General features: G+C 54.5%; 5 protein-coding genes across 5 annotated transcripts; 4 read left to right on the forward strand and 1 right to left on the reverse strand.

The window, feature by feature from the left end:
* Nucleotides 1-501: 501 nt before the first annotated feature.
* On the forward strand, nt 502-1371 carry EV422DRAFT_581734 (uncharacterized protein; the record flags this gene model as incomplete). The annotated part of the gene is made up of 2 exons (XM_053073384.1): nt 502-1066; nt 1147-1371. Coding segments are annotated over 2 exons (789 nt in total), but the record flags the coding sequence as incomplete, so codon positions are not given.
* Nucleotides 1372-14081: 12710 nt separating this feature from the next.
* Nucleotides 14082-15400, forward strand: EV422DRAFT_572219 (uncharacterized protein; the record flags this gene model as incomplete). The annotated part of the gene is made up of 5 exons (XM_053073086.1): nt 14082-14249; nt 14368-14537; nt 14797-14966; nt 15034-15232; nt 15292-15400. 5 exons carry the CDS (start codon nt 14082-14084, stop codon nt 15398-15400), a joined length of 816 nt encoding a protein of 271 aa, XP_052920971.1.
* Nucleotides 15401-15645: 245 nt separating this feature from the next.
* Nucleotides 15646-17350, forward strand: EV422DRAFT_547455 (uncharacterized protein). The gene is made up of 6 exons (XM_053071599.1): nt 15646-15945; nt 16022-16055; nt 16141-16620; nt 16705-16801; nt 16881-16956; nt 17027-17350. Exons 1-5 carry the CDS (start codon nt 15882-15884, stop codon nt 16938-16940), a joined length of 735 nt encoding a protein of 244 aa, XP_052920972.1. The 5' UTR covers nt 15646-15881; the 3' UTR covers nt 16941-16956; nt 17027-17350.
* A 413-nt stretch (nt 17351-17763) lies between these two features.
* Nucleotides 17764-19438, forward strand: EV422DRAFT_547464 (Caleosin related protein-domain-containing protein). Its single transcript, XM_053071600.1, has 2 exons — nt 17764-18855; nt 18934-19438. The coding sequence occupies exons 1-2, from the start codon at nt 18005-18007 to the stop codon at nt 19085-19087; spliced, it is 1005 nt and encodes a 334-aa protein (XP_052920973.1). The 5' UTR covers nt 17764-18004; the 3' UTR covers nt 19088-19438.
* A 188-nt stretch (nt 19439-19626) lies between these two features.
* EV422DRAFT_572222 (P-loop containing nucleoside triphosphate hydrolase protein) lies at nt 19627-24233 on the reverse strand (the record flags this gene model as incomplete). The annotated part of the gene is made up of 7 exons (XM_053073087.1): nt 19627-19868; nt 19933-19984; nt 20062-20392; nt 20494-20838; nt 20996-22383; nt 22453-23764; nt 23830-24233. 7 exons carry the CDS (start codon nt 24231-24233, stop codon nt 19627-19629), a joined length of 4074 nt encoding a protein of 1357 aa, XP_052920974.1.
* Between the last annotated feature and the right edge of the window lie 1887 nt (nt 24234-26120).

Consider the following 26120-nt stretch of genomic DNA (forward strand, 5'->3'; position numbering starts at 1 on the left):
CGTTGGTCTAGCGGCACTACGCTACCGGTGATGAAGCCACAACCATGATGGATCTGCTTTCTGAAGAAGACTTCCATTACTTCACGCCGCCCACACACCTCCATCTCTGCTGAGATCCAATGATTATGGGTGAAAACATGCTTGCAATGCATCAATCTCCCTGTAAGCGCATATTGATTCCCACATTTACATAGCTTCGCTTTTTGCGAATCACTGTGGTTGGACTGCGTATGTAGGGAGGGTTAGTATATAGCGCAGTGTAGCGCTTGCCAACTTGACATACTGTACTTTGCTGCCATAGCCGTCACTCGCCGTCACTCGCCCAGCTAGCTGCCCTGGAAGCCAGCCTGAAAGCTACCCCACATCCTTTACACGCATGTAAAAAACGTGGGGATCCCCACTCTACTCCTTCAACCCCCTTCTTTCCCGGCAATCCATCACAGCAATCACCTGCATACACCTCATCTCTAGCAGGCATGCAAAAGGCACAGCACACCCAACATGTCATCACACCAGGCGCTCCAGGGGCACCTGTGGTGTGGCATCTTCACCGGAGTAACCACACCACAGCGGGAGAGGAGGAAGGTTGCTCCAGTTACCCCGCGGTTGCCCATACGTCTGCCACCCGCCGTACAGACGCCATTGCAGCCCCCGCGCCCTCGATTCGAGTTCCCACCATCTGTCCAGCGCCACTTGCCCCAAGCAATCGCAGACATGGTTAGCGAGAGTTCTGGCGATGAAGACGGGCAACAGCAACAGCAGCGAGGGCTCTCACCCGCGGACAGGGGTCTGCAGCGTCCGTTGAACGTCCCCGCACCCATCCCTTTCCCTTTTCCCAGCACACCGGGCGGATCCCTGGTGCTTGAACCCCCGCCTCCCCCCCCGCCTCCACCCCCACCTCCACCCCCTGCTCAACGACCCCGCCTGCAGACGCGTGCCAGCACAAAGGTTTCCCTTTACCGAATCCAAAATCACAATCAAGTGCAAAGGGAGTGCCTAACAACCTTCATCGCCGATGTTCACGTCCTTGCGCGCCACACCACCTTCTTTCTAAAGTACTACCTTGGTGAGTTTTTTGGGTACACTATACTGGATATTTCCCATAAAACAATGTCCTGACTGCTAGACCTGCCCAACCCACCACAGCTGATCATCCTCTACACGATTTCCCGGACATCACCGACAAGCACATCAGCGTGATATTTGAGCTACTAAACAATCCGGGCTACAACGGCAATCCGGTCATCGCGCAAGAGTTGCGGCCACGGGTTCAAGAGTACTGTAATGTTCACGGATTCGCCCCCATCCGCATGCGAAATAGCCAACAGACGGCAGCTTACACAGCTACAAGCATCTTCACCAACCTCAAAGTCAACGTACAGGAGCATTTTATGAAAATATTTCTGCGCTATGTCAATGAACGGCCTAGTTTGAAGCAAGTTGTACTGCATCTCCGGAGAGCGCAGCGGCGACACTATTATCGTCGTGTCCGCCAATTCACAAAGTACGCGACATTTGAAGAGTATCCAACTGCAGAGGAGTTTGCCGGCCTCACACGACTTGAGCGGACTCTCCTCGACGAGATGGGCTCTGTTTCCTCCCCAGGATGAACCGCTTGCATACAGCCTTGCGGTGGACGCAATGCCATTTTTAGGTGAGTTGCATTGTTATGATCTCGACAACGGGGCGGAAGCGAAGTAGAGAAGACAGGGCAAGTGTGATAGGCGACAAGAGATTGTATTGGCGAAACAAGAAACAAGGACTAGAACAGGAGATGAGAAGAACTGGTGTTGATCTGCTGGGGAGGAAGGGAATGGACGAAGAGAGGCCGGCTATTTATAGATAGGCAACCCAGCAGATCAGAGAACAACAACAACAAGAGGGGACTGGGGGGTGCCAGCTATGCTCCTAGAGCGTGCGTGGCGAGCGTAGAGAGCATTGCTACAGCTGCTGGCTATGGGGAAGCAGTGGGGGGTGTGGAGAAGCCGAGGGGGGATTGGCGAAATGAGAGGAGAGAGGAGGAGTGGCGATATTGCAAGAGGATTGGCGAAATGAGAGGAGAGAGGGGGAGTGGCATTGACATTGACATTGACACTGACATTGACACTGACATTGACATTGACATTGGCGTTTGACATTTGGCGGTTGACATTGGCGGCTGTCAGTAGGTAAGCTTATCGGTATGGGCGCGTCGTCCATAACATCACCCCTCTCTTTAGCGGCGGCGGCGGCGGCGTCGAGTTTGGTGTGGCCGCAGAGGAGGTGCTACGGGGACAGAGGAAGGCTTGTTGGGGTACGCGCTGTGGAAGTCCTGGAGGAGTGCGTCGGTATGGGTGAGGTGTTCCACGGGCTCCCAGGTGTTCTCGGAGTCAGGCCAGCCCTGCCATTTGACCAAGTACTGAAGGCGACGACAATGGATGCGAGAGTCAAGGATGGCTTCGACAACCCACTCTTCTTGACCCTCAACGGTCTCTGGGGGCGCGGGTTCGGGTTCGTGTCGTTCGGGGATGGTGAAGCGGGGTTCGAGGAGCGAGACATGGAAGACATCGTGGATTTTGTACGTAGGCGGGAGCTTGAGCCGGTAGGCGACGGGATTGATTTTTTCAACGATGGGGAATGGCCCAATCTTGCGATGGTCGAGTTTCTGAGAGGGCCGGGTTGTCTGGAGGTTTTTGCGGAGGAGCCAGACGTGGTCGCCAGGCTTGAAGTCCGGTCCAGGAATTTGTCTAGCGTCGGCGTAGCGCTTCATTTGATCTTGGGCTTCCTTGAGCTCGAGGGCGAGCTGTTCATGGACTTCCCTGATTTGCTTAGCGCGGGCTTCAGCGGCAGGGTTGACGGATTCGGAGGTAGCAGAGGCCGCGAAACTGAAGCGGGGGTGGAGACCCTTGTTGGCGTAGAAGGGGGTGGTCTGGGAGGCGGACTGGTGGGTGTTGTTGTAGGCGAACTCGGCGGACGACAGAAGCTGTTTCCAGTTGTCCTGTCGGTGGTTGCAAAAGCATCGGAGATACTGCTCAAGGATCTGGTTGGTGCGTTCCGTCTGGCCATCGCTCTGGGGGTGGAAGGCCGAGGAGAGGTTGGCTTTTGCCCCAAGGAGTTTGAGAAGTCGACGCCAGAACCGGGACTTAAACTGGGGTCCTCGGTCAGAGATGACGTCGTCGGGGAGGCCGTGGAGACGGATGATGTTGTGGAAGACTAGGTCGGCGGTGGATTCGGCGGATTCTGAGCCGCTGCAGGCGATGAAGTGGGCCATCTTGGTGAGGCGACAGTTGACGTTCAGGATGGAGTCGTACCCGTCCACGGGAGGCAGACCAGTGATAAAGTCCAGGGACCAAAATCCCCAAGGGCGGGTAGGGATACTGTTGGGCTGGAGTAGACCATATGGTTTGTGTCGACTGGATTTCGCTTGGCTACAGGTATCGCAGGACTTGACGTAGGCCTTGACGAAGCGCCACCAGCTGGGCCACCAGTAGTTGCGGGAGGCGAGTTCGAGCGTCTTGGACATTCCAAAGTGGCCGGCTAGGGGTGTATCGTGCATGTCGTGGCAGACTTCAGCTCGGAGCTTGTTGGTGGCGACATAGACCAGGTTATCGTGCAGCAGGATCCCATCTTCATCTGAGAACCGCTTGATACGATCTTGGGTTTCCTCGGTTCGTTGGGCAAGGGGTATCTTGAGCTTTTCGCGAATGGTCTTAGCGAGGGGATCAGAGGCCTGGGCGGCCTTAATCTTGTCAAGCAGCGTGGTATCCATGGGTGTGAGGTAGGCCGCGGAGAGTCGAAGGCGTTTGGGAGTCAAAATTGTGGTTGCCTGGGAGCGGAACGCTTCTTACCCCTTTTTGAGCTCATGCTCGGAGCGTCGGGAGAGGGCATCGGCTTGGTGCTGCTGGGAACCGGGGCGATAGGTAATGACAAAGTCAAAATCCGAGAAGAATATCGACCAGCGGGCTTGGCGGCGGTTCAGGGTGCGGGTGGTCATGAAGTACTGAAGGTTTTTATGGTTGGAGTAAACGGTGATCTTGTGACGGGCGCCAATGAGATGGTGTCGCCACTGGGCAAAGGAGTCTTGGATGGCCAGAAGTTCCTTGTCGTAGATCTCGTAGTTGATCTCTTCGGCCGTGAATTTGCGAGAGTGGAAGGCCACGGGGTGGAGCTGATTGTCCTGGTCAGGTTGGAGGAGAACTGCGCCAAGAGCGAAGTCGGAGGCGTCAGTTTCGACGACGAAGGGCTTCTCTGGGTCAGGGTGAGCAAGGATGGGGGCTGTTATGAATGGGCGGAGCCGATGGAAATAGAGGCGACTTGTGGTGCAGGTTGTTGACAGGTAATGGTATTCAGACCGAAACAAGAACTAGAACAAGACTAGGAAGAACTGGTGTTGATCTGCTGGGGGATCAGGAAGTGGGGAGCTCAGGGGAGGCGGCTATTTATGTTTTTCTGGGAAGGCTGGGGAAGCGTGGGGAAGCAGAAGGGTACGGAATGAGAGGGAAGCCAAGAGAAGCGCCAAGGGTGGGGAAGCATAGAAACAGAAGACTGGGGATGGGGTGGCTACGCTGAGGCTGTGGGTGGGTACGTGGGGAAGTATGGAAACAGAAGACTGGGGATGGGGTGGCTACGCTGAGGCTGTGGGCGGGTACGTGGGGAAGTATGGAGAAGGGTTTGTAAGCGCCGAGTGTTGGGAGGTGTGGCTACGTGCGGCTGCGTGGAGAAATGAAGGCAGTGGCAGGTGTGGGGTAGCGCGGCTGCGTGGAGAAATGAAGGCAGTGGCAGGTGTGGGGTAGCGCGGCTGCGTGGAGAAATGAAGGCAGTGGCAGGTGTGGGGTAGCGCGGCTGCGTGCGGCTGCGAGGTTTGGCAGATGTCAGGTTTTGACAGGGAATTGACATTGACTGACTGTTGGGATGCTGTCATGAGGTAAGCGCATGGTATGGACGCGTCGTCCATAACATCACCCCCTCCTTTAGCCACGGCGTCCGGATGTTGTTTTGATGTTGGCAGGCTTTGGTCGGGGTTTGTCGGGGTACTTTTGGTGGAACTGGGCAACAAGCTCTTGACATCGGGCAAGGTGTTCCACTGGCTCCCATGTGTTCTCCGAGCTCGGCCAACCCTGCCACTTGATGAGGTACTGAAGGTGCGTGCGTCGAATACGGGAGTCAAGAATGTCTTCCACAATCCATTCCTCCTGTCCTTCGACTTCTTCTGGTGGGGTGGGTTCTGGCTCAGTTCGCTCCGGAATGGTGAAACATGGTTCAAGAAGGGAGACATGGAAGACGTTGTGAATTTTGTAGGATGGGGGAAGCTTGAGGCGATATGTGACCGAGTTGATCTTCTCCGTGATTGTGAAGGGGCCAATCTTACGGTGATCAAGTTTCTGGGAAGGTCGGAGAGTCTTGAGATTCCGCTTGTAAGAGCCAGACACTGTCCCCGGGTTTCATGTCTGGGCCAGGTGCCCTCTTAGCATCGGCAAAGCGCTTCATGCGTCCTTGGGCCTCCTTGAGCTCAGTGGCAAGCTGTTCATGGATTTCCTTGAGATGGTTGGCACGAGCTTCGGCTGCAGGATTAAGGGATTCGGTTGTGGTGGCGGAAGCCAGACTGAATCGAGGATGGAACCCATAGTTGGTGTAGAAGGGGGTTGTCTGGGTGGCGGAGTGGATGGTGTTATTGTAAGAGAACTCAGCAGAAGACAAGAGTTCCTTCCAGTTATCTTGTTGATAGTTGCAAAAGCAGCGAAGGTATTGCTCAAGAATCTGATTGGTCCGCTCGGTTTGTCCATCGCTCTGGGGATGGAACGCCGATGAGAGGTTGACCTTGGTTCCCAGGAGAGCGAAGAGACGTTTCCAGAAGTGGGAGTTGAACTGTGGGCCACGGTCAGATACAATATCATCGGGGAGTCCATGGAGCCGGATGACATGGTGCCAGATCAGATCTGCAGTTGACTCAGCGGTGGCAGTATTCCTGCACGGTACAAAGTGCGCCATCTTGGTGAACCGGCAGATGACAACGAGCACAGAATCAACCCCATCACTGGCGGGTAGATCCGTGATGAAGTCCATGGAAATTGACCCCCAGGGGCGGTCAGGGACCTGCAGGGGTTGGAGGAGACCGTAGGGCTTGTGTCTGCTGGTCTTGGCTTGAGCACATACGTTGCAGGACCTGATGTAGGACTTGACAAAACGCCACTGGCTAGGCCACCAGTAGTTGCGTGAGATGAGCTCCAGGGTCTTTGACATGCCGTAGTGTCCTGCCAAACGCGTGTCATGCATGTCCCGGCAGATCTCAGCACGGAGCTTGTTGGTGGGGACGTAGACAAGGTTGTCGTACAGCAGAACCCCATTTTCCTCGGAGAATCGCTTTATCCGTTCTTGGTCTTCTTGAGATTGCTGGGCAATGGGGGCCCTAAGCTGTCGCCGGATGGTTTGCGCAAACACATCGGATGCCAGGGCAGCTTTGATTTGGTCAAGGAGCGAGGAGTCCAGTGGGGTCAGATAAGTGGCAGCCAGGCGGAGATGGTCAGGGGTGAGGATCGTGGTTTCCTGGGAGCGGAATGCTTCTTCCCCCTCCCTTAGCTCGTATTCAGAGCGACGAGAGAGGGCGTCAGCTTGGTGTTGCTGGGTACCAGGGCGGTATGTGATGACAAAGTCGAAATCAGCAAAGAAGATTGACCAGCGGGATTGGCGGCGGTTGAGGGTACGGGTAGTCATGAAGTACTGGAGGTTCTTGTGGTCACAGTAAACGATGACCTTGTGGCGGGCACCAATGAGGTGGTGTCGCCATTGAGCAAATGAGTCTTGGATAGCCAGGAGTTCCTTGTCGTAGATCTCATAGTTGATTTCCTCAGGAGTAAATTTGCGGGAGTGAAAGGCCACGGGGTGGAGTTGATCTGTGTCATCGGGTTGAAGGAGGACGGCGCCAAGGGCAAAGTCGGAGGCATCGGATTCGACAATGAAGGGCTTGTCAGGGTCGGGGTGAGTCAGGATAGGTGCGGAGGTGAAGGCTTTCTTGAGGGTTTCAAAAGCTAGGTGTGCAGCGTGGGTCCATTTGAATGGCAAGTCTTTGCGAGTGAGCGTGGTCAGGGGTGCAACGATCGCAGAGTACCCTTTGATGAATCGCCGGTAGAAGTTGGCAAAACCAAGGAAGCGCTGGATGCCTTTGACATTCGTCGGGGGTTCCCATTCGGTAATGGCAGCCGTCTTCTTTGGGTCCATGGAAATGCCTTGCTGGGAGATGATAAACCCCAGGAACTCAACAGAGTCACGGTTGAATTCGCATTTTTCCGGTTTCGCATACAGCCCGTGCTGGCGGAGTCGTGAGAGCACCTCTCGGACGTGGTTGGGGTGGTCTTCTGGGTTTTTTGAGAAGATCAGAATGTCGTCAAGGTAGACCACAACAAAAACGTCGAGAATGTCACGGAATATGTCGTTCATGAGGTGTTGGAATACTCCAGGGGCATTGGTGAGCCCAAACGGCATGACATTATACTCGAATAGGCCGTAGCGACATCGGAACGCTGTCTTCCATTCATCCCCTGGCCGGATCCGAAGAAGGTTGTAGGCTCCCCGGAGGTCAATCTTGGTGAGCCGGCGTGCCCCTCGAAGACGATCCATGATGCTGTTAATCAAGGGCAAGGGATAGCGATTCTTGATGGTGATATTGTTGAGTCCACGATAGTCGACGCACAGACGGAGGGAACCGTCCTTTTTCTTGACAAAGAGGACTGGGGCACCGGCGGGAGACTTGGAGTGCTTGATGAACCCCTTAGCTAGGTTCTCTTCAAGGTAGTCACAGAGTGCCTGCATTTCAGGCTCGCTGAGACTATAGATCGGGCCGAACGGTGGCTGTTTGCCCTCTTCTAAGTCGATGGGACAGTCGTAGGGTCGGTGCTCTGGGAGGGTATCCGCGTTCTTCTTGGCGAAGACGTCCGCAAAATCTTGGTATTCTTCAGGAATGATGGCCTTCGGATCTTTTGGAGGAGTGGTCGCCAGGGCTTGGGAATCTGACTTGGTCGGATTGGCGTAGGCAATGAATGCCTGGTCATGCCTTGCCGCCACACGGAAAGCTGGGGCGCTGATAAACGATACGTGGATCGGTGTGGGTGCTGGGTCCAGTGTGTTGGGTGTCTGGGCTAGGGAGACTGAAATCTCGTCTTGATGGATACGGATCAGAGGTTCAGGGGTTCTTGAGGGCTTCGGGCTAGGTTCTGTTGGCAGGGCATCCCAGGAGGCGTATTGTCCAAAACCGCAATGGCAGCGGACGCAAAGAGTGCGAGTCTTCCAAGTGTAGCTCCACATCATGGAGCTCAAACCAGGGAAGCCCCAGGATGATTGGCGCATGCGGGGAACATGTCACATGGAATACCACCTCCTCAAAATGGTCGTTGACCCACATGCCCAAAGGTTGGGTGTGATGGGTAATGGAGCCCTGCATGGCTGGGACGTCCGTCAACCAGTTCAAGCGCAATGGGGTCCTCCTTCTTGACCAGTGGGATGCGGTGCTTGCGGGCATAACTTTCGTCGATGAAGCACGACATCGCACCGGTGTCGAGTAGTGCTGAAAGCTGAACTGGAGCTCGCTGGGCCGATATCTGCAGGGTAACAGGGTACTCGAATGGTGAGGATGGGCCCAAAGTCCGCATGGGTGAGGGTATCTCAGATAGGAGATTGACATTGTTGGTGGTCAGGAGAAGGGTGTTGCTGGAGATGCCAGGATCGGAGCAAGGTTTTGTGGCTTCTCCCTTGGCAGTACTTGCGTGGTGAGAAGGCCCAGGACAGGTGTTGCCCAGCTGCTCGGCCTTTACTGCAGCTGGACTTGGGCAAAATCCTGGATGGGTGCAGGTTCCTTAACCGCGACATTCGCCGTGCGTATCTTGTTCGGGCAGAGTTTGGCTATGTGGCCGGGTTTACCACAGTAGAGGCAAAGTTTGTTTGTGATGCGGTGTTGGCGCTCTAGCGGTGTGAGGGGTCCTCGCGGACGAGCAGCGTCAATGATCATAGGGTCGTCTGGGCGGTTGTCGGGGCTCATGAGGGTGGGGCTAGTGGTAACTGGCACATATGGCTGTCGGTTCCTGCTTCGCTCTAGACGGCGCTCAAACAATCGGTTGTCACATTGGATGGCCTGTTCCATCACGGTGTCGATTGAGGCGGTAGGGGGCATCGTGAGCATTAAGTCCTTGACGTCTTCTTTGAGGCCGCGACGGAAGGTGGCAATCAATGCCTGGTCATTCCACGACACATCGCATTGCAGCTGTCGGAATTCAGCTACATACTCTGTTGCTGCACGGGTTTGTCGAAGGTTCTGGAGCTTGTTTTCGGACGTGCGGATCCTGTCGCTGTCTCCAAAGACTGCTTGCATTTGCTGGATGAAATCATCCAGGTTCGTAAGGGAATGATGGTCTTGTTCGACAAGGGGCGCCAGCCAGGCCTGGGCGGTGCCAGTGAGGTAGGTGCCAATAGTTCGTATCTTGGTCTGATCGTTGGGGTAGCGCCTGGGTTGGAGGGCGAACATGAGCCGGATCTGGTTGAGGAACCCACGGAACTTGCTTCGGGTGCCATCAAATTTGTCTGGGAGACTGATTTTGGGTTCGGGGCGTGGGTGGCAGGGGCAGTGGTCTGGGTTTGCGCTAGTTCGGCTTGTAGGGTGGTATTCTGTGCTCGAAGTTCGTCAATCGCATTGCACATGGCTTGCCAGGCTTCGGCCGTGAGGGGAAGGGCGTCGGACATGGTGATTTGGCGTGGAGGTACAGCGGCTGGGAGTTGTTGAGCAGATCAAACTGTTATGAATGGGCGGAGCCGATGGAAATAGAGGCGACTTGTGGTGCAGGTTGTTGACAGGTAATGGTATTCAGACCGAAACAAGAACTAGAACAAGACTAGGAAGAACTGGTGTTGATCTGCTGGGGGATCAGGAAGTGGGGAGCTCAGGGGAGGCGGCTATTTATGTTTTTCTGGGAAGGCTGGGGAAGCGTGGGGAAGCAGAAGGGTACGGAATGAGAGGGAAGCCAAGAGAAGCGCCAAGGGTGGGGAAGCATAGAAACAGAAGACTGGGGATGGGGTGGCTACGCTGAGGCTGTGGGCGGGTATGTGGGGAAGTATGGAAACAGAAGACTGGGGATGGGGTGGCTACGCTGAGGCTGTGGGCGGGTACGTGGGGAAGTATGGAGTATGGAGAAGGGTTTGTAAGCGCCGAGTGTTGGGAGGTGTGGCTACGTGCGGCTGCGTGGAGAAATGAAGGCAGTGGCAGGTGTGGGGTAGCGCGGCTGCGTGCGGCTGTGAGGTTTGGCAGATGTCAGGTTTTGACAGGGAATTGACATTGACTGACTGCTGGGATGCTGTCATGAGGTAAGCGCATGGTATGGACGCGTCGTCCATAACAGGGGCGGTGGTGAATGCTTTCTTCAGGTTCTCGAAGGCGGTGTTTGCGGCGGGTGTCCAGGCGTACGGGATGTCTTTCCAGGTCAGGGCTGTGAGCGGGGTAGCGATCTTGGAATAACCTTGGATGAATCGGCGATAGAAGTTGGCAAAGCCGAGGAACCGCTGGACGCCTTTGACATTCTTGGGAGGTTCCAATCCGTAATGGCAGCGATCTTCTTGGGGTCCATCTGGATGCCTTTCTTGGAGATGATGAAGCCTAGGAACTCAACGGATTCACGGTTGAATTCGCACTTCTCTGGTTTGGCGTACAACCCATGCTGTCGGAGGTGGGACATGACTTCGCGGACATGTTTGGGGTGATCTTCCTGGTTCTTGGAGAATATCAGGATATTGTCGAGGTAGGCGACAACAACCACATCGAGAATGTTGCAGAAGATGTCGTTCATCAGGTACTGGAAGACGCCAGGAGCATTGCTGAGTCCAAAGGGCTTGACATTGTATTCGAATAGGCCGTAACGGCAGCGGAAGGCGGTCTTCCATTCATCGCCCGGGCGCATGCGTAAGAGGTTATATGCGCCGCGGAGGTCGATCTTGGTGAGACGGCGGGCGCCGCGCAAACGATCCATGATACCGTTGATCAGGGGCAGGGGGTAGCGATTCTTCACCGTGATGCTGTTCAGGCCTCGATAATCCACGCAGAGGCGGAGAGAACCGTCCTTTTTCTTCACGAATAAGACTGGCGCACCGGCAGGGGACTTTGAGGGTTTGATGAATCCTTTGGCGAGGTTTTCTGCAAGGTATTCGCAGAGTGCCTTCATTTCTGGTTCGCTGAGGCTGTAGATCGGGCCGAAAGGTGGCTGCTTGCCTTCTTCCAGATCGATTGGACAGTCGTAGGGCCGGTGCTCGGGGAGTGTGTCAGCATTTCTCTTTTCGAAAACGTCGGCGAAGTCTTGATACTCGGGGGGCAGGAAGTCTTTGATGTCTTTCTCGGGTGTCGGGGGGTTACTGGGGCTAGGCGAGGCCGAGAGATCGGGTTTCGCAGGGTTGGCGTAGGCGACAAAGACCTGGTCATGCCTTGCTGCGACCCGGAAGGCTGGGGCGGAGATGAACGAGACTCGGAGCGGCGTGGGAGCCGGTTCTGGGGTGCCGGAGCAAGATACCTTGGGTACTGGAATCGACCATGTTTCTTCGACGGGGACTTCATCCCGGGGGATGCGGATCAAGGGCTCGGGGGTTCTGGCGGGTGCTGGGCTCGGTGGTGCTGGAGAGTTGTCCCAATTCGCGAATTCATGGTACTGGCAGTCGCAACGGAAACCGACTGAAAGGTTCTTGAAGTCAAGGTTAATGTCGTGGAGGCGGAGCCAGGGGAGACCAAGGAGGATTGGAGCATGGGGTGATTTGGTGACATGGAAGACGAGTTCTCCGAAGTGGTCGTCGACCCACATGCCTACTGGTTGGGTGTGATGGGTGATTGGCCCAGCCGAGCTGGGTTGACCGTCGACGAGTTCGATCGTCAGTGGACGCTGATGCGGGACTAGGGCGATGCGGTGTTTGCGGGCAAAGTCTCTGTGGATGAAGCAGGACAGGGCACCGTTGTCGATCATGGCTGAGGTAGGTATCGGGGCGCGGCTGGATGATACCATGACGGTAACGGGGTAGTTGAAGGGTTCGACGGGACCCAGCGCAAGCATGGCGCGGGGGTTAATTTCGGAGTTTTCGACATGGGCAGCGGCTAGGAGGGTTGTGTCGGCTATAGCGGAGTCAGGAACCAGGGGGCTGGCCTCTCCCGTTGCAGGAGCTGCGAGGTTGGGAGCCCCGGGGCGGTGTGTGTTGTCCAGTCGCTGGGGCTTTACTGCGGCTGGACTTTGGGAAAACCCTGTTCGGTGGAGGGTTCTTTGATGTCGACGGCACGGGTGGTGGTCTTGTTCTTGACGGGGCAGACTTTTGCAATGTGCCCCGCGCCACCGCAGTAAAGGCAGAGGTTGTTGGAAATGCGGCGTTGGCGTTTCTGAGGGCTCAGAGGGCCGCGGGGACGAGCGGCGTCAATCTGCATAGGCTTGCTGTGGTCGACAGTGGTGGTAGTAGTAAACGAGGTGTGGGGAACCGGAAAGGTCTGGCGGCTTCTGTTTCGCTCCAGGCGGCGCTCAAACAGCCGGTTATCGCACTGGATAGCCTGCTCCATCACCACATCAATGGTGGCCGCAGGGGGCATCGTGAGCATCAGGTCTTTGACGTCTTCTTTGAGGCCACGGCGGAAGGTAGCGATCAGGGCCTGGTCGTTCCAGGAGACATCGCATTGTAGCTGGCGGAACTCAGCGACGTACTCGGTTGCTGCACGGGTGTGGCGAAGGTTCTGGAGCTTGTTTTCAGAGGTGCGGACCCTGCGCTGTCTCCGAAGACCGATTGCATCTGACTGATAAAACTATTGAAGTCCTGAAGGCTGTGATCTTGGCGTTCGACTAGGGGCGCCATCCAGGCTTGCGCAGTGCCGGTGAGGTAGGTGCCAATAGTTTGGATCTTGATGATGTCATTGGGGTAGCGGTCGGGCTGGAGAGCAAATATCAACCAGATGTTGTTCAACCACCCACGGAATTTGCTGCGGGTACCATCAAACTTCTCGGGCGAGCTGATTCTTGGCTCCAGAGCAGGGTTGGCGACTTGGGGACGGGTGTACGTATCGGCTTGAACCTTGGCGGCGATGCTCTGGGCAGCTTGTGCGTCGGCTTGGGCTTGCGCTAGGTTGGCCTGCAAGTTGGCGTTTTGGCTTTGCAAGGCGGCGATGGCTTGGCACATATCGTTCCATTGCTTGGCGGTGAAAGGTACGGATTCGGATTGGGACATGGCGAAAAAGGTTTGTCGGATGAAGGGCTGGACAGGTTCTGAACTTCGCAGTGTTGGAGCAGATCAAACTGTTATGATCTCAACGACGGGGCGGAAGCGAAGTAGAGAAGACAGGGCGAGTGTGATAGGCGACAAGAGATTGTATTGGCGAAACAAGAAACAAGGACTAGCACAGGAGATGAGAAGAACTGGTGTTGATCTGCTGGGGAGGAAGGGAATGGACGAAGAGAGGCCGGCTATTTATAGATAGGCAACCCAGCAGATCAGAGAACAACAACAACAAGAGGGGACTGGGGGGCGCCAGCTATGCTCCTAGAGCGTGCGTGGCGAGCGTAGAGAGCATTGCTACAGCTGCTGGCTATGGGGAAGCAGTGTGGGGTGTGGAGAAGCCGAGGGGGGATTGGCGAAATGAGAGGAGAGAGGAGGAGTGGCGATATTGCAAGAGGATTGGCGAAATGAGAGAAGAGAGGGGGAGTGGCATTGACATTGACATTGACACTGACATTGACACTGATTTATCCCACCCCCCCCCCCCGCCCTCTCCAGCTCGTGCGTGGCTGCGCAGCAAGCCAGAACCCGGCCGACGTGATTCGCGATGCGCTGTTGCCATCGCCGACGACGTGTTCGCCGCGCCCCGAACATACACGCTCAAGCCCACATTGCGCGGCACTGCGCATACAGAATCATCAGAATCAACGCGGGTGTTTGCCCGGGTCCTCGCTATGCGACCGGTGCAGCAGCATGCTCGGCATGTTGACCGACAAGAAGCGAAACCACCCCCCCCCCCCCCCCCTCCTGCGGCTTCCTCTTTTGTCTAATCATGGTCCACACCTGCCTCACCAGGTGCTTATTGTGAGCTCTCACGCCTCTATGAGCGCCGTGGAATGCGGCTATTTTCCGCTATCCCGCTGCGCAAATCTCGAATCCAGTCATCAGTTCGGATCGACACGCCGATCCTAGGCACTCATATCCTGGATGTTGGCCGATGTCGCATGGGGAAACTCACTGATGAACGCAAGCGGGAGCTGTGGGGGCAGTTTATCAACATGAATGTAAGTCTCTATCCTTATGTGCTTATTTCAATCAGATTACGTCGCTGAATGACGGATTATAGGACAAGGTCTTCAAACATCGAAGGAAGCTTGGTCTTAAATTTGATGGATCAATCAGCACAAACGGGTATTCCGCTACCACTTCAAGAAGCCAGGGCTCAAGTATGGGCATCAGGCTTGGAAGCGCAGCAAGGCCCAAATGCGGGAAGAAGTCAAGCAGCTGTATTTTGAGCACCACATCGCCGAACTACGGGAGGCTCCAAACATCGTCAGCATTGATCCGGGCAAGTGTGACCTCTTGTTCTGTGAAGACATCAAGAAGGAGCGGCCATTTTGGTACGTTTCAATTGATCACTACTGCCCTGCTGGCCCCGCTACCCCCCCCCCCCCCCCCCCGTCTCCGCCCGCCAGCCCCCCGTCTCCGCCCGCCAGCCCCCCGTCTCCACCCGCCAGCCCCCCGTCTCCGCCCGCCAGCCCCCCGTCTCCGCCATCCCCGTTGCGGCGACATTCCGTTGCAGCGTCCTCACAATGCACCACCCCATATCAGATACACATCCAATCAACGGGCGGTCGAGACAAAGTCTCGGTACTTTCAAAGAGACATGAGAGAGCGAAAGATCAATGCCGCCATCCCTGAGATGGAATCACATATTCCATCGCACAAGAGCATGAACATCGAGGCGTTCTCAGCGTTCATCGTGGATTACGAACATGCGGGTATGATGTTCCACTTCAACTTTGATTTTCAACTTTGGTAATACATGGGCTGACATCCATATCCCAGATCCCGCCCTGGATGAGTTTTACCAGGATGAGATTCACGTCGCTCGCAGATTCAAGGCGTTCTCACTGCGGCAAAAGTCTGAGAGCAAGCTCATTAAGAACATGCGACGCCGGTATGGAAAGCATTTTTCGGTCATCTTGGGTGATTGGAGCGATGCTGGGAAAACGATGCGCTTTCAGGAGTCATCGAAAACCAAGGGGTGAGTGACCATCATTGTTTTTTATGTACTATAATATGCTAACTCATCATGGAATTTAGATTCCGCACACTCTTTGCGAGAAACGGCATTCCATGCTACTTGCTGGATGAGTATCGAACGTCGTCCGTGTGCCCCGACTGCCATGGGCATGTGAAGAAAAACATCTGACGGCGGCTGTCATCTCGGCCGTGGCAGGCTAGAAAGGGAAGAATGGAATTCGTCCATGGATTGGTGGGTTGCCCCAACCCCGAATGTATCAACCAAGACTGGACGCCATTTGAGATTCCTGGAAGGCGACGACCACTACGACTACGGATGAAAGTGCACAATCGGGACGTCCTAAGTACCAAGAATTTCCTCTCGATTGTGCGTTCGGTGGTGCTTGGCAATGCCGCAGACCAGACGCATTCTCCCGGTAGTCTAGAGTTTTCGCCCCATCCCATTTTCCGTGGTGGTTATCTGCCATCCACATCGTTGTACCTCTGCCGGAGGCATCGCCGATGATGGCAACTTGTAAGGCAGAAGCTGAGGGGAGAATCGTAGTCGCGTATCACCCCCAATCTTTCCACCCCTCACGCTCACAGATCACTTTCACAGATCAGTACACAACACAATACACCCCCCAACGAGTCAACAGTCGTCAAACGATATGGCGTCCGAATACACCCTCAAGGACCGCAATACGGTCGTTCTCGGCGCCAGCAGCGGGATCGGTAGGTGTTACTGAATTCCCGGCCGCCGAGACGTTGTTCATGGATTAACGGGACCCCTTTTCTTTCGCGTGACTAGGAAAAGCTATTGCTGAGGCTCTCGCTGCTGAAGGGTAAGCCCTCAGATCTTATAACCTTCACATCCACCGTTGACCATCAGCTCATGAAATCCTTTCAACCCTTCGTTTCCGGCAACAGGGCCAACCTCGTACTCCTCTCCCGCAAAACTGAGTCTCTTTCACCTCTCATCACATCGCTCACAAGGACCCACGCATCCATCAAAGTACATCCTGTGCAATGCGACCTCACTTCCGACGAGAGCATGGACCGCGCCGCCAGCGACATTGGCAAACTTTTCAACAACACTGTGCATGTGCTCGTGAACAACGCTGGAGTAGGAGGCAAAAGCGTCAACGCGATCGACGCCAAATGGGAGGACTGGGAGCTGGTTCTCCGCACGGACCTGCGCGGCGTTATGCGTTTTACAACGCTTATTCTGCCGTATGTCAAGGATATTGGCAGAGGCTCCATCATCAATATCGCTTCGGTGGCGGGACGGAACCCTATTGCGAGGAATGTTGATTACTCCGCAGCCAAACATGGTCTCGTGGGTTTCTCACTATCGTTGTTTGAAGACATTCGTGAATTGGGAATCAAGGTTACCGCCATAAATCCGGGGTATGTGGGAGTTCAGGGGCGATGCCTTTTCGACGTCGTGCTGCGTAAACACGAACGCTCAATCCATCTTCTCTCCGCCATCAGCTACGTGAATACTCCATTGGTTGACAAAGTAAAAGGCGACAAATCCAAGATGATCCAGCCTGAGGATATTGCCAAGACAGTGGTGTTTGTCGCAAAGGTAAGCGTTGTAAGAGTTCCCAATTCATAACTCACATGACCCCGCTCACGCCAGCGGATTGCACTCTCTGCACATACAGTTCCCTGACACTGGATGTCCTACGGAGATTACTATTAGACCCCAGAGGAATATCAAGTGAAGTTGGAGGATGTTAGGTACGGTCTTGGTTACCGTAGTCGTGTTCGGCATATGGATCCGTCTCACCCTGTTTTCCTCTCTTTGTAGGATTATGGGTTCCGTAAAAGCTTAGGCACGGACCTCCCGGTGCATACCGACACCATGTATAGATCACAATCAGGCGTCAGAACATTACGGAGCTCCCGGTGTACATATCCTGAAGGCAACGCTAAAAAAAAAAACTTCATATTGGAGCTGAAAGGGTTCATACCTCTAGCATTTACACTTCCTACGGCGGCCTATTGAGATCATCCGCTTACATCCCAGCTTCATCCGCACTACGTCATTCAAGTTCAAACGGCTACTGTTGAGCTTCACACCTTCGCATCCTTTTTCACACGCATGCAGCTTGTTGGCACGATAAATGGACCGGATAATGGAGTAGATTCACTTCCTTAGGACGATCTCATTTGCGGCGTATGAACTTGGATGGGAACCCGTATGAACTTGATTAGGTAGTTGCGTATGAAGTTATAAATCAGCATGTGAATATGAAAAAGATGTGCGTATCAAAATATACTGCTCTATGTGAACTGAAAATGCGTTCAGGTGATATGTATGTAGTAGTTTGCTTCTCTGCATCTGAAGCTATGCCTGAGTGATGCTGACATTCCTTCTACGATTTTTTACATCCGTCGGGTTTGTTCTGTCGTTGCGAAAGCCTGGATCGAAGCCACGGTCTAAGAAACCACACGCGCCGATTACGCAAGCAATCAATGACGCAGGCGCGTGTCATTTCAGCCAGTTCACACTCATCAGGCACTCTCGCGTGATGGAATGGATGGCACGCGTTTTCCTCCCACTTCTCTGGCCTTCTTCCTGTGGCAATCTACCCTGTCAGTCGACGTACTGTACAGTATAAAACGAGCACCCAAAAGCGTCCTCGCTGACGTCGTCGCCCCCCCCGGAGAATCTCCTTTCTCGGATCCTTCTCCCCACAGCCATAGTAGTGGATCCAATCCCATCGTCATCCATCCATCAGCCATAACGGTCCATACCTAACTCTTCCGTCCACAGAAATAGAGGATGGAGAACCTACCGTCCGTGCCCGCCGCGTCGAAGAAAATCAAGGCAAAGGCCACCCAACGAAAACGAACGGACGTGCAAGCAGTCTTCGCCTCGCCACCACCGTCGGTGCACGAACCTGAACAAACCCCTCCTGCCGAAACCGAAAACATGGCATCCTACGAGCAGCATCAAAACAGTGTCGATGTGGGTCTCAAACACTCGCCCCCTAACGCCGCATCGCCGAGCGCCCTAGCTGCTGCAGCCTCCACCAGCTCCGTCGCCGCCTACAAAGCGGAACAAGACCGCATCCTCGAACGCGCCATTATCGCCCGCTCTCCATCCCACACAACTTCCTCCAACAACGTCAATACCCACGGCCTGACTCCGTTACAAAAGCATGTTGGATTCTGGGATCGCAACAAGGATGGTGTCATCTGGCCCTGGGAGACTTATGCTGGTTTCTATGCGCTCGGGTTCAATCCCATCATCTCCTTCACATCTGCGCTTGCGTTCCACATCCTACACGTCTCGTACCCCACCCACGACTCGTGGATCTTCAACCCCTTACTCCCTGTCACTATCGCCAACATCCATCGCGCGAAGCACGGCAGCGACACGGAAACGTACGACACCGCCGGCCGTTTCGTGAATGAAAAATTTGAAAGCACATTCGAGAACTACTCGAGTAGGCCCAAGAAGGATGGGCTGACATTCAGCGATATCAAGACCATGTGGGGAGGGAACAGGAACGTGTTTGATTTCGTCGGATGGAGCTTCCAGTTCTTCTTGTGGACGTTTCTGTGGGCTCTGGCTGCGGACCCCGTCACGGGGGTGTTGAGCAAGGAGGATGTCTTGAAGCAATACGATGGGTGAATAGTTGTGGTCCTCATCTACCTCATCGATGTCCTCCCTCAGACCATCTAACCCTCCCCTTCCCCGCCTGATAGCACTCTTTACTACGAACTTGAAGACCGGCGCAAAACCACCAAGCTCCCTTGGTACCGCGGCGGAACCGGGTTCGGCAGTCCCACGCCCGTAGCGAACAAGATTAAGCAGACGGCGCGTAAAGTCACGCCGAACGTCGGGTTGAAAAGTCAGTAGATATTGGTCTGGATGAGTGAAGGTGTGGAAAGGGACGGGGAAGATCGATGTGGCGGAGGCGACGAGAGTAGAGAACATGGGATAGGAGCGGCAAGAGGTTTGGGTCCTACTGGCATGGGCCGATTCACACAGTGTCGAAATCATACAATGTACATACGTTACGTTTATTGCCAAATAGCCGCGACCTTATACATTGGGTGGCACCTTTTTCGTGTCATACTCCGAAACCCTTTGAGGAAGAAAACCTTGGAGGGGCGTCGATCAATGCCATTGTTAGACGAGGCATGACACTGGTCCCCACGCGAGCGCTTGGCTCCGCTCTCGCTTGGTCGCGTGCGTGCCTCGTTCTGAGTACATGGATATCTGGTTGGCAGGGTATATGGAACCCGGCTGTCGAGAATGACCACATCCAGTTCCGCAACAGACAATGAGCTTTGCATGATGAAAATGAATATATGAGATGATTGTATCTATAGCAAAAAATGAGATGTCCATGGTAATGTCTTGACGCCATGCTAATGAAATGTCCGCCACACCCTTTACTCCTCGCCCAAGTCCTGCTGGATAACCATCTGGTAATACAGGCCCCTCTGCTCGATCAGCTCCGCATGCGTGCCGCTCTCGGCGACAACACCGTCCTTGAACACGTAGATTGCGTCCGCCGATTTGATACTCGACAGTCTGTGGGCGATCGCGATGGTCGTGCGCCCTTTCGCGGCCTTGTCGAGCGCTTCTTGGACCACTTTTTCCGAGGTTGCGTCCAATGCTGAGGTCGCTTCGTCTGTAAGGGGGTAAATATGAGTGAGCGCGTGTCCGTGAGGAGGCAGGGAAAGAACAAACCCTACCGAGCAGGAGAATCTTGGGCTGGCGGATGAGGGCGCGCGCAATTGCGATACGCTAGATGGTGAAGACCGAGAATGTGTGAGCTTCCTTCGCCACTTGTGCGAAGACACATATACGAGACAAATGCCTACCTGCTTCTGTCCCCCAGACAACTGCGCTCCCTTGCCGCCCAACGAGGTATTATACCCATCCGGCAAGCCCGTAATGAACTCGTGGATGTTCGCGTCCTTGGCCGCCTTGATGATCACATCCTCGCTCAGCCCTGCAATGGTCTCAGCAGGCAAGCCGTAGACGATGTTCTCTCTGATGGTCATGTCGTACAGGTTAGGTTCTTGTCCGACAAGCGAGACGAAGGATCGCAAAGTGTGGATGTTAAGCGACGTGAGAGGCACGCCGTCGACGTCCACGCTGCCGCGGTCGACGTCGTAAAAGCGTTCCATGAGACCGACGGTGGTGGATTTACTGGAGAAAAAATGGGGCTTTAAGTATAAGCATATAGATTTGGATGGGTTTCCAACGCCCGCACCCATTCCAGATCGAAGCAGTGAACAGGCTGTACTCACCCACACCCACTGGGCCCGACCAACGCCACAAACTGACCCGGCAAAATCGTCAAGTTCAATCCCTTCAAAACCTTAATCGAAGGCCTGTTGGGGTACACGAAGTGCACGTCCTTGAACTCGACCTTCCCTTGGACGGCCTCTTTGTCGACGTGGGTCTTCTCCTCGGTGCTCCAGGAGTCAATCGGTGGCGTGCGGTCGAAGAGGTTGAGAATGTACTGAGCAGAGTCTTTAGCTTTGCCGACGTCGGGCATGAGGGAGAAAACGCGTCCAGCGGCTTGCGAAGAGAAGGTGATGGCCATAAAGGTTGTAAAGAATGTCTTGAAGCCCTCTTGACCGGCGTACTCTCTGTAGGAGGGGAGAGGAAGTGTTAGCTCGAAGCTACTGCGATGACTGCTAACATGCATCGCTCCAATGCACGGACGACAGGAGGCAAGGCAAAGCAGCGTCCTCCGTGCACAATGGAAACCTGGACGTAACAAGACACACTACGGATACAACGTACCCAGTGGCAATCAACCTCCCTCCATACCAGAACCCAAGCGCATTGATCAAGAACGTGATAGTCTGCGACATAGCATAGATGGCCGTGTTTCCAAAAGCATTCCGGTGCCCAATCGCCAAGGGGGTCTCCAGATCCCTATGATACGTGTTCGCCACATCGTTCTCTCTCGTCAGCGCCGCGATTGTGCGCATCGACCCAACAGCCTCGCACGCGACCTGCGCGCTGGACTCGTAATACACCTTGGTGGCTTGGTTGCCCTTACGGATGAGGTCCATACGCCATTTGTTGGCGGCGATCATAAGCGGGAGAGTGGCGAGCACGACAAGACCAAGTTTCCAGCCCGTGGAGACGGCAACGACGGCGCCACCGGCGATACAGGCGGCGAGCTCGATGAGGTTGCCAGCGATTTGGCCAGACATGTTTTGCACGTTTTGGGCGTCGTTGCTGAGGTTGGATGTTAGAGCGCCGACAGAATGCTCCTCGATATCAAACCAGGCGATGTTTTGCCTCATCATAGCCCTGAAACTCTTGTCCCTCAACCTCGTTGTCAACTTCTCTCCACTAATGCCGAACATAGCGAACTTGACGAAACTTGCAATCAAGTTCGCGATGCCGATTACGAGGAACATAGCCGCCCAGAAATTCGCCTGTGATCGCATATCGTTCAAGTCTGGAAGAGCAAACACCCCAATAAAGCGACCGAAGAGGATCGCAAAAATTGGTTGCGTAACGCCGTTGACGATGGCTCCAATCACACCAATAGTCATGTAGAACGCCTCGGGGCGGTTGAGAACAAGAAGCCGTTTGAAGATGTCCAAAGTGGTGCGGTCCGTCTCCACATCGGCGATGGCGGCGGGAAGGCCTACCGACTCGGCGCGTTTCCCGAGAGCAGTGGAATCTAGCGAGTGTGCGGATTTGCGGGACTCGCGGCGGTGGAGCGATCCACGGCGGAGGGATTTCGCTGCCTCCTCTGTCTCGGCCACCACGGGGTCGATGATGATAGCATCCGGGTCTACGGGAGGTGCGGCACCGCCTGCGGGCGCTTCCTCCTGCTCCTTTTTCGCGCTGATTTTCTGTGCTTCCACGAGTTTGGCGTAGAAACCGGATTCGCCTTTGGCAACGAGCGAGTGGTGGTCGCCGACCTCGATGATGCGTCCGCGGTCCATTACGATGATTTGGTTTGCGTTACGGATAGTCGAGAGGCGATGGGCGATGACGATCGTGGTCCGGCCCTCCGCGGCACGGTCGAGGGCTTCTTGAACAAGCTTCTCTGACTCGGTGTCCAAAGCTGATGTGGCTTCATCAAGGAGCAAGATCGGCGGGTTCTTGACGATCGCTCTTGCGATGGCGATGCGCTGTTTCTGTCCGCCGGACAGGAGAAGACCCCGCTGCGGAAACAATGCGGATGAGCGTTCTTATCATGATTCCAGACGAGTCGGGCATCCTTCACTACATACCTCACCAATGCGCGTCTCGTATTTGAACGGGAGAGCCATAATGAAGTTATGCGCGTTGGCGGATTTGCACGCCTCGATAATGATCTCCATTTTTTTCTCCTTCGTCCAGGTCTCGTAGCTTGTTCCGACGAGCCCATGCGCCACATTTTCCCACAGCGTTCCCTTGAACAGCACGGGTTCCTGAGTGACGTATCCCATCTGTCTCCGCAACCACCGCACGTTGATATCCTTGATATTGACGCCGTCGAGGTAGATGGTGCCAGATTCCGGGTTGTAGAATCGCTCAAGGAGCTGAATAATGGTGGATTTACCACTACCTGAAGATCCAACCAAGGCGCAAGTCGTGCCGGGCAGGATGTCCGCGGTCATGTCATGCAAGACAACGACTTCCGGCCGTGAGGGGTACCTGAAAGCCACATGCTCGACCTTGATATGGCCACGGACTGGTTCTGGCATGAACCCCTCCGACGAGTAGCAGTCGATCTCGGGCACGCGGTCGATGGCCTCAAACAAGGTCGTGCCAGCACCAATGGAGAAGTTGATAGCGGTGATCTCACTCGACGTTCCGGCGAGAGCGAAGGCGCCAATGAGGACGGAAAAGAAGCACGTCATGATGGATCCGAGATTGATCTCGCCGTCGTAGAGCAGGATGGAGCCGTACCAAAACGCGAGGGCGTAGGTGCCGAAGACGACGAACTGGATCGCGCCCCATCCTATTCCCATTACTATCTGTTTCTTCACACCGAACTTTTCAGCTGCGTCGAGAAGGCGGGAATAGGCTTTGGCCATTTTGTCCTGGGCCATGAACGAGGTAACAGTCCGGATCGAGGCGAAAGTCTCTTCGGCGACGTCACCCGCGCTCGCGTACGACTTAAGACCGGCAATCGTGAATCTGCCAATGAACTTGCCCATCATAGCAGCAGTGATGCCAATAGCAGGCACACAGCACGCCAAAACGAGCGTCAGCTTCCAGGAATGTGCAAAAGCCACGGAGAACCCAGCAACGAAGGTGGCCACGTTCATCAACAACATGGGCACCTTCTCGCTAATCCCGTCTTGAACCATCTGCGTGTCCGTGATAATGCGCGTGGAGACCTGCCCTCCACCAATATTATCAAAATAGGCGATGTTCTGCCTGAGCACACCCTGCAAGTAACCCTCTCTAATGCGGTGGGAGATGTTTTCGCCGGTGAAGAGCCACGTAGACATGTAAATGTAGGTGCCGACAAACATGGCGATGCCGAGGTAGACGAAGATGAGTGCCTTTTCGTTGATCTGCGGCATGAGGTAGTCATACCCGAGGTGATGTACTCTGTGAACCAAGACGAATGAGAAAACACGGTCCGTACTGGGTGCATTGAGGCGACAAGAACTCACGCTGCATTGTTAAAGATCTGGGTGAGATCACCAAATACGATGGTCATGAGGGGGAGGATGGCACCACTCCCGGCTGCCCCGAGAGCGCCAAAGATCATGAGTCCCTTGTCCAGCGGGGTGGCATATCGAGTTAGGAGCGTAAAGTAGGAGATTTTGGGTTTAGCGGCGGGTGGTGTGGGTTTGCTGCCCCCGGCCGCCGTCGGAGTTGCAGCTTTGGCATTTTTGTCCTCCGTGGGAGCCCTCGAGTCGGCAGGGATCTCGCTGTGGATGGTAATGGTTGGCGCTTCGACGGGATGAACGTCGATAGGTTGGACAGTTTCGGTAGTGGGAAGATCGGCGTTGATGGCTGCTTCAGAAGGCACTTTGCCGACCTCGGACATCTCAGGCGCATGAGAATCCGCCATTTTTGGATATCAAGAGTATATGGCGTTCTGTAGTAAGGTACAATAATATGATGTCGTGGGAAAAATGTGCCCAGATGAATTTTAATTCCCAGAATCCAACCCCAGGAAGATTCTCTCAATGGCTCCTGGAATTCGAATGTTCGATAAGAGGACCGCCGATGCCGTTGGAGTCGGCCTGGTTGACGGTTTCTTCTGTGGAAGAAGTCAAAGAGGTCCCCAGGTCAACGGAGATTAAAGTCCGACACACACAAAGTTTTGATTGAGGGTGCGTAGAGTCTGCGTTGTGCGTCGCTCCTCTTTATACTGTACAAGCACGATTTTATGCTGTGAAAAAGGACACCCAGAAATGCATGCGGCGGCGGGGCGGAGAGTGGATTTGAGAGTAGAAAGATGTGGGATGCGCAGTCCTGCGAAACTTGCCCACCCTCGTACAGACGCCGAATGGATGGAACGCCCAAGCTGTGTGCAGTGTGCACTGTGGAAGCTTCATCCACGTCCATCAAATTGCATATAATATGATGCAGTATGCGTAAAGGTGCCCAGAGCCTCCGACGGAGTTCCTTGCGACAAGACGAGTTTACCCGCGTCGCTCTGCTTCCGTCGAACGTCCCGTCGGCCAGGATGGATCTGGGCATTACATGCACTTCTCAATACGACTACGATATCGATATTACGCTATCGTATATACAGTATATCTATGCAAGCCGTGCGTCGCAATTCCGGGAGCCTTCCACTGCCTGAGAATTCTTTGATAACGACTTCTGCGATAGATGCCCGGATGAACTCAAATGGAATATGGTGGTCGGTTGCGTGCTGGTACGGTGGTACCGGTGCTGCGCCAGAAATTATATATATACCCGCGGCCCAAATCCGCCTCCTTCTTTCCCGGCAACATAAAATACATATAAACCGTGACTTGAGTCGTGCGTGACCCAGGCTCAAATCGACAGGAGGGTGTTTTATTTCAGTGAGGCGTTTCTCTGCCCACTCGCTGTTCAAAAATTGACGGCTCAACCAGTTTCGGCGTGAAGCACAGGGAAAGGCCAAACGTTGATGGAGGAAACTTAGACGGCAGTAACACATTTGCATGTAATGTTTCACATGGAAAATCAATTGCACCGGAACCACTTCAGATTCCAGAGGTATCTCTGAAAGCCCGGAGATGTACATATATCCCAGATGTATGCATGGAAGGCATGCGGATGGACGAGCGGCTGACAGAGATTGGAAACTGTAGCGAAACAAGCTCAATGCATGTCTATTCAAGAATGCTGGAAATTTCAGAACAACATCCTCGGCAGTTCGTCGTTCATACTCAGCCCAAACATCCATCATGCCGCTGGCACAGACGGTGCGTAGATGATGCCAAAAAAGAATAGCCGCAGGTCGTGATGGTGGTGTTGTCGGGGTTAGCTTGCTCTGGAGGCTTTTCAATTCACCCCTGACTCCCTGCGAAAGCAACACTTCGGCGGCTGAGAAGCAAGACAAGAATGAGAGGGCAGTTGTTGCAGCGTCAAATTCCATCACCCATGAGCAAGTCAGGTCCAAATTGGGGGAAATCACGCGCTCCAAATCCGTCGAGATCGAGTTTGATGAACTTTGCAAGCGTCTCGACTCTCGCGACATGGCCTTTCCCTCGTAACATTCTTTCCCCCAACGGCTGTAACAAAACACACAGCCGTAGAGAAGTGGCTAAACGTCGACGACGGCCTGGACAGACTCACTACCCCACCTGCAAAGGACAGGACTGCTGTGGACGCTGTCACCGTCTTATTTGCCGTGCATGCGCTCGTGAGAGTTCCGGACACACGTCCCTGCACTTCTCTGCGCAACCACACCAAATCAAAGTCAGTCCTAGCCCATCAAACAAAAACCACAAATTCTTCC

This window comes from Fimicolochytrium jonesii, assembly GCF_025526975.1.
Source record: "Fimicolochytrium jonesii strain JEL569 chromosome Unknown EV422scaffold_42, whole genome shotgun sequence".
In the NCBI taxonomy this organism is placed as follows: Eukaryota; Fungi; Chytridiomycota; class Chytridiomycetes; order Spizellomycetales; family Powellomycetaceae; genus Fimicolochytrium; species Fimicolochytrium jonesii.